The sequence below is a fragment of the Phragmites australis genome, chromosome 13 (assembly GCF_958298935.1).
Source record: "Phragmites australis chromosome 13, lpPhrAust1.1, whole genome shotgun sequence".
NCBI classification, from domain to species: Eukaryota; Viridiplantae; Streptophyta; class Magnoliopsida; order Poales; family Poaceae; genus Phragmites; species Phragmites australis.
The window spans coordinates 15,312,138-15,322,710 of NC_084933.1; the positions used below are offsets into that span (position 1 = coordinate 15,312,138).

The 10,573-nt window shown below is 42.8% G+C and overlaps 1 protein-coding gene across 1 annotated transcript; it reads right to left on the reverse strand.

The window, feature by feature from the left end:
- Nucleotides 1-1,245: 1,245 nt before the first annotated feature.
- LOC133889442 (adenylate isopentenyltransferase 3, chloroplastic-like) lies at nt 1,246-2,226 on the reverse strand. The gene has a single exon (XM_062329962.1). The coding sequence runs from the start codon at nt 2,224-2,226 to the stop codon at nt 1,246-1,248; it is 981 nt and encodes a 326-aa protein (XP_062185946.1).
- Between the last annotated feature and the right edge of the window lie 8,347 nt (nt 2,227-10,573).

Below are 10,573 nucleotides of genomic sequence, written 5' to 3' on the forward strand. Positions count from 1 at the left end.
CCCTGCCATGGCCACCGCGGCGACCGGAGAGAACGGCGACGAAGCCGAATCCCCAGCCGAAGAAGCGGACAAAGGTGTTTCCTGGAACCAGCGCTGAACTTTGGACCTACCGGTCGATGTGGTGCCGGGATAGAACGAGCGGGCAAGCAGAGAGAGCATGGAGGAGATTACCGGAGGAAGGGAGGGTTCACTGGCAACAAGGCTAGGGGATGCCATTGTGTGGCGGTTGGTGGATGCCGAGTTTGAGGTGAGCATCGGCGGAGGGGAGGGAGGGGAAGCACTCTCCATCTTCCTGCCCAGAACTCCTCCTGGGCTCTGTTTTGAGTTCCATGCATGCCTTCGTTCTTGTATAATGAAGACTTGTGTAAAAAAAAAAAACCAATTACATTGTCCAACGGCCCATGAATCGCTACTGTAATATACTAACCATCTCTGAAATTTACACAGTTTCTGATTTTGAATATCGACACTATCTCTAGATCACAGATTTAATTAGCCGTGAATTGCTATTGTAATATGTTTATGTAACCTGATAAAACTATAATACTACGAAAGTACTTATTAAGACAAAACTACACATATAAGTTTCAAGATGTGTTACTATGCAGTTAAAAAAAGATGTGTTACTATATTTGAGAATCACGACGGCCATTCATTAGTTCAAATCCAATGATCGATAATGAAAGGTACCTATTAAAATGTACTAAAGTTGTGGGCGAATATCATAAAATGATGGATCTAGTACTAATTAAAAGATTAAATTGTGGGTCGATATTACAATTTAAATATTTCCCAAGCACCGTAAAACTTCTAATAAGTTTCATGTTTCTAATTATTTTTTAAAAGCATGTCGATAGTCAGTTTGCAAAATTAATTTGTACCGCAAGTGTGTCCAAAACGAAATTATCATGACCGGAGGGAGTATCTTTCGAGTGAAAATTCCACATCACCTATAATTTATACAATCTCATATTTTTCCTGTTTGTGATCTTTGTGGACTTGACAGAATAAACATATCCCAAACAGATCGGACGGACTCAAATTTGAAAGATAAGCAAAACAAAATTTCACCTAGCAACAGATAGCTAAATCGATATTGTTTTTTCCGACGCCAGAGAACATCCCTACTGGAGTACCTAGTGTGCCTATGCCAGTTGTATCTCCTACTCCCGCGCACCTATCAATCTTATCTAAGACAGCCAACCAGTACGCCACAACGCATCCATGCATGCATGGATCCGCTACTTATATGGTGTCCGTCAATTCGGCGCTGGCGGCGGCGACGTCGACGCCAGCATCACAGCCATCACCATCACCATCACCACCACCACTGCCAACACCGTCGGCATCTGAAGCAATGGGGACAGTTGGAGTCTCGAGGAAACGCCTCACCATCTCCTCGCACGGTTCCCACACGAGCGCCTTCCAGGTCTGGTCGTGGCACCCGGCGCCGTCGGCCATGCTCGCGAACACGGGACTGACGTCGACGCGGCGGACGTCCCAGCCGTCGAACGTGCTGAGTCGGCGGATCTTCTCCGCCTGCGCTCGTGCCAGAGCGAAGGTGTTGCTCTTGATCTCGCGCAGTGCGCTCGCCAGCATGCCCGCGAGCTCGGCCTCGCCAGCGGCGCCCACGCGCTCCGCGAGCAGGTAGTCGTGCATCTCCGGCAGGCCGATGGCGCGGCGCACGCCGCGGGTGTAGTCCGCCGCGCTGGTGGCGGCGTCGAACGCCGCGCGCGCCTCGTCTACCAGACCGCGCACCACCATGTCGTCCACGCGCAGCGCCGCGTACCACTCGAGAAGCTCCGGCGCGGCGTCCACCCAGAGGAAGAGGACATCGTGCGCCGCGCGGAACGCGGCGCCGTCGCCTTCCACCAGCGTCTCAATGTAGGTATTGGACCCTCCCGCCACGACGGGGAGGCGACCCACCGAGAGCACGCGCTCGATGGCACGGCCCGCCTCGCGGCGGAAGTCCTCCGCAGTGAAGTCAGCGTCGGGGTGCAGCACGCTGAGGAGGTGGTGCGGCACCCCGGCCTGCTCCTCATCGGTGACCTTATTGGTGATGATGGGCACGCCGTCGTGCACCTGGATCTTGTCCGCATTGATCACCTCGCCGTTGAAGCGCCGGGCGAGGGCGATGGCGAGCTTGGACTTTCCCGTGGCCGTGGCGCCGAGCACGAAAATCACCTTGGGCTTCCCGTCGACGACGCGACCGTGCTCCATTGCCATTGCGGAATAGCGCATATGCTGGATGCTGCTCGATCGTGGAAGAAGGGGAGGCAGGTACGTTTTTTTTATAGACCGGCACCGATCGTGAGAAACGAGATTTTCAGATCATTGGTTTTTGGAAGTGATTGAAATCTCCTCTAATCATTTCTGGTAGCATATTAATTGCCTTAATTAGCTCTGTTCATGTTTATATTTCTTGCAGGGGAAATTAAAATTTATCGACGATACGATTCCGATATTTCCGTTTTACCGGTTAGTCCCGGTTATCATCTAAATTTTTCGTTTTTTAAATTCCCATCTAGCGGCATACCAATACATCAATACCATAATATCTTTTAATAAGTGATATTCTCTCATTTCTATATTATTATGTATAGTTTTTTATCTATCACCGATAGAATTTTGATAAATCTGAAAATGCCATTTATCAGTGATCTCTGATATATTTCTGCTACCAGTAAATAAAATCCTGATTTCTAATGCTTTCCTCGTATACATATGCCCAGAAATAGTAACTCTCATTGTATACAGTTCAAGTAGAGCTTGGACCAAGGCCCTCTCTGTATTTCTTTCTTGATTTGTAAGGTGTATATAGCTGCCAATCGGTTCCTTAAATTTTTTGGCTAGCTAATTCCATGTGATCACTACTAAATATTACCCCAACTTTAGAGTTGGCAGTGTTTAACTCGTGATCATGGCTGAATTGAACACTGCCAGTGACCTGTACTTGAGATCACCTTGTTGTGTTTCTCAGTTTGATATTAAGTGATCGGCTGGCTGCCGACGGCTATCTTCCTCGCGCTTCCTGGGAGGAGCTTGTTGGGGTGGGGTGGGGGGGGGGTCGTCTCTCCCATAAGGCTAATAGAATCTAGGAGGAAGGTCGGGGCGACAGCGGTATTGCCAGCCATGTGTTGCTGGTGGGAGGGGCTGGATTGGCGCATCACAAGTTGGATGATATTTAGTTTGTTGCCCAAACAAGCTGATCCAACTTCTTCCTTCCCCGTTTGGCTTATTTTCCTTCCATCTCTGGTTCCCACTTCGAGCGCGCGGCCATGACAATTTACCATGTATCTTTGCCGGGCGCATGGCATTATCGCAGCGGCATCGTGGAAGCTGGGCGCAAAAGCCAGTTGCAGTGCCTGGAGGCCAGGCACAGGGCATCGTAGAGGCGACGGTGCAGCCACTGACGGACTTATAAAAAATGACCGGTATCCCAAGCTGATATGCTAGGATTCAGATGTTCTACTTACTAGACTAAGGGTGTTATATGGATTACTATATATGATGAATTACTAAAAATCGAAAATTTAATCGATGTCCTGTGCACCCTCTGGACACAAATGGATCTGCCCCTGGGCGCATGGTAGCTGCGTTACGTGGGAGGGAAGGTGCAATGCTGCGGATGCACGCGGTCGCAGGAGGTTGACGAGTGTGAGTGCACCGGCACTGAGAAAGATGGTGAGCTGCTTGTGTTGTAGTTTTATGTGTTTGTACCTTTTTTTAATCACATTTGCTATACATATCAAGAGACTAAAAACCGGTTGACGACGATTTTGAACTTCACCGCTGAAATTAGTGTTGGGGGTAGGGCTCGGGATCTATTTTCCGAGCTCAGAGGGATACTTACTATTACAAAATCTATTTTTCAGATATCCAGGTCAGTCCCTTTCCATATACAGCTTATAAGATAAACTTTCTAAGCAGTTAGCAGAAATCCTCACCGGTTTCGGATCACATGTGGAAACAAATTACAACAAACGGTTGCTTACGACAGCCACATGTGGTAATTGGACAATTTCCAGAGACGAGCCATATAATGAGCCATCTCTGGAAATAAACATTACCACAAGTGGCTTCTTATGTTGCCCGCCTATAGAAAGCCACCTAGGTAATGTTTATTTCTAGAGACTGCTGATTATGTGGCCCTCCTGTAGTAATCATTTTCAGAGGCGGTTCACATAATGAACCGTCTCTGGTAATGGGTCGAATACTACAGCCGTCCATATAATTAGTCACCTTTTAAAACGTATTTTTAGAGGCTACAAGGTGCAAGAGAGGGCTTCTGGGTGGTATGATGCCATTTTGACAGTGGTGAAACCTTAGCGGGTTTATTCTTATTAGGAGGATGCTTTGCAATTGCCTTGTAGTGATTTTTTGGGAGACACATCATAGGCAAGTGTTAAGTGTTCCTCGAACACGCAAGATTTGTAGGGAAAGTTGGACAACCTCTACAAAGTGTAAAATTTGATATATCAGTCGTGCTCATGGTTATGAGAGACTTGGATCCTTACATGATTAGTTGGATGGTATGGTTTGGTTGGTTTGGTTGGTGGGTTGTTACCTATGATGGGTATCAAGTCAGATGGTTTGGAAATCTGATATGGTTTTCAGGTAGTTGGGAAACATGTGGAGATGTTTCCTGGAGATAGAAGTCTAGTGATGAATCACATAGTTAAATAGGTTGCTTTTATAACTCTACGTTAGCATAGTTGGCATTTATACAAAATAAACCTGTTATAGCTTATTCGTTTATTCAAGCTTGCATGCCATTATTTCCCACACTTACGGGGTACGACATGTACTCACACTTACTATTTTGATCCAAATATACATCAAACACTGCTCAGACAATGAAGGAGAACCAGACTACTACATCGATAAAGATGAAGATTGTTAGGCTGGTGGACCCCCGGTCAATTGCTTATGGAAGATGGGAGCTTCGCTGTGTTTTACTAGTGTGTTTTAGTTAAAGACTTTGAGATCTTTTTACCTTGTTTAAGTCAAACGTTGTAATAATGGAACTGTATGTGATACACTGATGAAGTTGATGCATGTATGAAACTTGATCCTTACATACATGTGGTTTATCTGGTTTTGTCCCTTTAAAAAACCGGATGTGATAATTGGAGGACAGAAGGAGGAGGCGATGATGTTTGGATCTGCAGTGGTGATGAGCTCCTCTGGTTGTTCATGAGATCAACAGATGCCTAATTGATCACCTTGCGGCTTGTGCCCTGCCCCCCTCCACCCGTGACAGTGCGGAGAAGAGTGGTGCCACGCTGGAGCAGAGAATTGGGGCGGGCCGACGGTGACGTAGCAGCGGGTAGCGCATGCTCGATGTTGTGCACCAGTGTCTGAGCATAGGACAGTACGACGCGGCTGTAGCAAACATGACCCTTTTAGGGCATACATACGATTTTGGTGATTAATGAAAACATAGTCAATGGGACTAACATGTTTGTCAAGTATATGCTTTAGTAACTTTCATGGATGCAATACATGAAGAAGCCACCAAAGCCGAACTCAGGAAAGTTTGAATTGAACGAGTTCAGAAAAGATTACACTCACCGGATGGCCTAGCGCTCAGAGATTTTTACACGCCGAAGTGTTTTCGGCTCATAAAAGAAAAGTGAACACCACACCGGATGGTCCAGTCCTCAGAAGGATGTAGACACCGGAGCATTTCTTTAGAGGACTATTGAAGAGTGAAGATAAACATGTTGGATGGTCCGGTACTCAGAAGTGTACATGCCGGATGGTTGCCCCAGAGCATTTTCCAAAAGAAAGTCTCAATGGCTAGTTTACCATGGTTGTATACGCCTGATGGCCGGTGTCCTGAAGATCTACACGCCAGACAATGAACCATGTATAAGAATTGGCTCGATCGGCTAAAGTATACACACCGAATAGTTTGGTTATGAAGTTCAAATTAATGCTAGAATATCCAATGTCACAATGGGTTTGACTGGAGTTCCAACGGCTAGTTGCTACTGCTGTACATGCCCGATGGTCCGGTGTTTGTACTATTCTTGATACCGGATCATCCGGTGTTCACAGCCTTTTGTGACCTTTGGAGTAACAGCTAGTACGTGGGTTTGAGGCTATAAATTCCCCTCCACTAAGCCATTTGAGTGTGCTAGAGTCCAGAGAATTTCACATACACTTGAGAAGACATCCATGCCACCAAAGTGCTAAAAAGTGGTCATCCAAGGCAATTAGCACAAGATTAGAGAGTGATTAGTGCTACATTGTACCAAGATTAGGCAATTAGCCTAGAGAGAGTTGTTGCTAAGTGCTGCCTAGAGAGTAGATCAAGGAGTGATCATACATTATACTAAGTGGTACGCCAACACCTTGAAGTCTTGGTGACTCGTCGGCACCGTGAGCCTTGATAGCTCATGCTTATTGACCCTCCAACTTGGTGTAGAGTGGTGGCAAGACTCTTGTACGAGGATGCAGAGACCCTTGCCTTGGTGGCTCAAGATTCGAAGTAAAAATAACAGAAGTGACTAGAAGAGAGGCTTGTGGTGAGGCCTTGCCTTGGTGGCTTGGTGACTCAACTTACTCGGGACCTAGGTGGCTCAAGGGCCATGACCAGGTGCTATCCGGGAGCTATAGACTAAGTGGCTGCTCCAACATGGACTAGGGCTGGTGTTTATGCCATCGATACCATGGGATAAAAATTCATTATGCCGAGTTTGCTATCTCTATCTTCTTTACGTTTCCGCATTTACTACTTGCAATATACCCTTGCTTCTCTACCTTCCTAGAGTAGTTTGCTAGGGTTGGTTATAGGTTGCAAACCTTATGAACGGTAGAGTAGACACACTAGATGAAGCTATGGTACATTTAGATAGAAATCGATATAGATTTATCTTATGAAGTTTTTGGAGATGAATAGTTTTAAGTGTCCAAATTCACCCCTCCCCTCTTAGGACGTCACCGATCATAGCCTCGTGCTCTTAATAGGCTTAGCATCCTAAAGAGTTGTGACATTCGGGGTAGGGATGGATACCATTAGTGCTCCATATTTTAACAGCGCTCATTTCTCCGTTGGAAAATTCTAATGACTTGTTATTTGGAAGCTAAAGGTTTAGATGTTTGGAGAGTCACCAAAGAGGAGATGAAGCAACATCTCACAAATAATGAGAGGCAATTCAATGCTTTAGCAAAGAGTATCCTTTATCATCTCTAAGCATTGACGTATTCAATCGAGTACATTCTCTTACCAATACTCATGATATTTGGACTAACCTCATTGAAATACATGAAGGCACAAAGGATATGCGCAATGAGAAATATCATGTGCTATTTTCTAAGGTCAATATCATTAAATAACTTGCCCATGAAAGTGCTAATGATATGTACTCACATTTGAATATTCTTGTCAATGAGATCAATGAGTTAGGTTTGAAGCTAATTAGAGACAATCAAGTGGTGAGAAGAATACTTCAAGCTCTTTTTTTAAAATACAAGTTGATAGTCTCCATCATCTACGACAACAACGACATTAGCAAGATGACTCCAAACCAAGTTCTCAGCAAGATAACCGCCCATGAGATGACCATGAATATGGAGGTTGAAGCTTCCTCCTCATCCAGTGCCAAGAACCATGCCCTCATAAGCATGTAAGCTCCTTGCCCACACATGAAAGAGAAGATGAGAAGGAAAGAGCAAGAGTCAAACTCAAACGAAGATGATGATGATAAAGATGAAGAGAGTGATAAAGAAGATGAGAAAAGCACCTCGAGTGATAAAGAAATGGATCCTAAGATCACCAAGCTCATCTCAAGATTGGATAATGATCTCAAGAGGATCAACACCAAAATTAATCATCCAATCTCCATGGAAGACTTGGTCAACACAATTGATCATATCAAGAAGGAGAAGAAGACCAAGAACAAGAGGGAGACAAAGGGAAGATGTAAAGCATTTGCAAGTATATGAAGATGGGTGAGTGAAGTTGAAGATTCAAACTCAAGTGATGAGAGCTTCACCATCCACTCATCCAAGAGAAGCTCTTCCTCAAGGTCATCATCACATAAGTCATCATTACACAAGTGTCTTATGACCAAAGGTATGGAAAACGATGTAAGTGATGATGAATCAGATAAGGATTCACCCTCTCAAGAAGAACTTCTTGAATTGATTTATGAGCAATAAAGGGCCTTAAAAACAAGCTAAAGAACTTAAAAATCTAATACTCTTAATGACAATCATGCTCCCTTTGTTTCTAATTACACACAATTATTGAGCAAATTTAAATTGCTAAACAAGGAACATGAAGAGCTTAAGGTAAAACTTGAGGGCATTGAATCTCAACATAAGGCCTCTTTGAAATAATCTACCTCTAGCTTTAATTTAAATCTTAAGGTAGATGATTCTACTTATTGTGATGATTTGATTGATCTATCTAACTCACTCCTTTGCAATGAGACATATGTTGAGAGTGTTACTGTAGAAACTTATAACAATCTCATTGTACAAGAAAATGATGAGCTCAATCAAGAAGTGGAGAAGCTAAAGAAGGATTTAGCAAGATTAAAGGGTAAGAATCATGTCCAACCTACTTAAGATAAATGTGACAACATGGTGAATAAGCTTACGGAGGGGTCCACCGTGACATGTTTCAAGTGTCGTCGAGAAGGTCACAAGTCCTTCCAATGCAAGCAAGTGAAGAAGGAAAGCAAGGAGAAGAAAAAGGCGATGAATCCCTCAAACAAGACCTCCAATATTTACACTAAGCCCAACTACAAGATCAAGACCAAGAGCAATCATTACAAGTTCAAAAAAAAGAACAATTACAAAGTGATTGCACACATGGTTTGGGTGCTAAGGACAATGACCATTACAAGACGAAAAAGGATAATGGAGAAAGGATTGGAAGTGAAACTAACACATTTGGGTGCATAAGGAAGCCATCACTAATATGAAGGGGCCCTAATTGGTTTGGGTTCCAAAGAATACTTGAAGTTCATGAGTCGGCTCAGGGGATTTGGAGACTTGACTCATAAGATGAAGTGAAGGTTCAAGCAAAGAAGTCAAGTATACAAGATTGAGCACATTGATGAATACCTTGATCATCATATACCCAAATCTCCCATCCAAAGGTTAAGCGGTAATGGTAGCTTGTTTTTTATTCATGCATTTTTTTTCATCTAGCTTTGCCTTGTCTAGGATTGCATATGCATATTTTGTTTCTTTGTAATGCCTAGCATAAGTTTTTCATATGGCACGTTACTTGTGTTTCTCTCTAACCCATGAGAAACCTACATAGTTTATTAGTTGTAGGTTCTTTTTATGACACTTATTTTCAAGTCTTTTATTTATGTGTCATGAGTCCAATTTATAGGATAAATTTTCTATTATTATCAATAACAAGTGATTGCACATATGGTTTGGGTGCCTAAGGACAATGACCATTACAAGAAGAAAAAGGACAATGTAGAAAGGATTGGAGGTAAAACAAACCCATTTGGGTGCCTAAGGAAGCCATCACTAATATGAAGGGGCCCCAATTGGTTTGAGTTCCAAAGAATACTTGAAGTTCACGAGTCGACTCGAGGGATTTGGAGACTTGACACGTAAGATGAAGTGAAGGTTCAAGCAAAGAAGTCAAGTATACAAGATTGGGCGTATTGACAAAGATCATGATCATCATATACCCAAATCTCCCATCCAAAGGTTAAGAGGTAATGGTAGCTAGTTTTTTATTCATGCATTTTGTTTTGCATCTAGTACCTTGTCTTGTCTAGGATTGTATGTGCATATTTCATTTCTTTGTAATACCTAGCATAATTTTTTCATATGGTAGGTTGTTTGTGTTTCTCTCTAACCCACGAGCAACCTACATTGTTTATTAGTTGTAGGTTCTTTTCATGGCACTTGTTTTAAAGTCTTTTATTTATATGTCATGAGTCCAATTTATAGGATAAATTCTCCATTGTTATCAATAACAAGTGCATGTCTCTCAAAAATATTCGACACTTGTATATACACATTTAGGAGTAGCATATCCTATGAGTTGTGATTTTGATACTAACATGTGTTGCAAGTTGTATTTTTTATAGTCTCATGGAATAATCTACAAATCTTCGGAGGTATACAATGCTTATTCACCATTTGGTATAATTGTAAATTCATTTGATCTCTTAAGCTACCTCCATGCATAATATGGCTTAAACTTTCTATCTCTATGTATTATTTAGGTGTGCATATGTTTCACTCTCATCATATGTATGAACACATATAGGAGGAATTTAGACTATATTATGTGATTGTCATGAATTATGATCTATGTATTTTTATTTCAAATGATATCCACATTGCTCATTTCAATTGTATCCCTACAGTTGGCATGCATACCTACAATTGGTATCATTCCTTTCAAATTGGTTTTCTACAAATGATATCATCTTATTGGATCATGGTTCATGAAGATCTCTCTCATATACTCTAACGTTTTTCAACATGTGTTTTTAGCCTTTTTGAGATTGTTGATAAAGAGGAAGAATTTTGATGAACAAAGCAAGTTGTTCAAGTCGCATGATGCAAGATTATTGAATAT

Bases quoted from the DNA above. Each gene is read 5' to 3' on its own strand.
- LOC133889442 (XM_062329962.1), bottom strand. From the start codon at position 2,226: ATGGCAATGGAGCACGGTCGCGTCGTCGACGGGAAGCCCAAGGTGATT.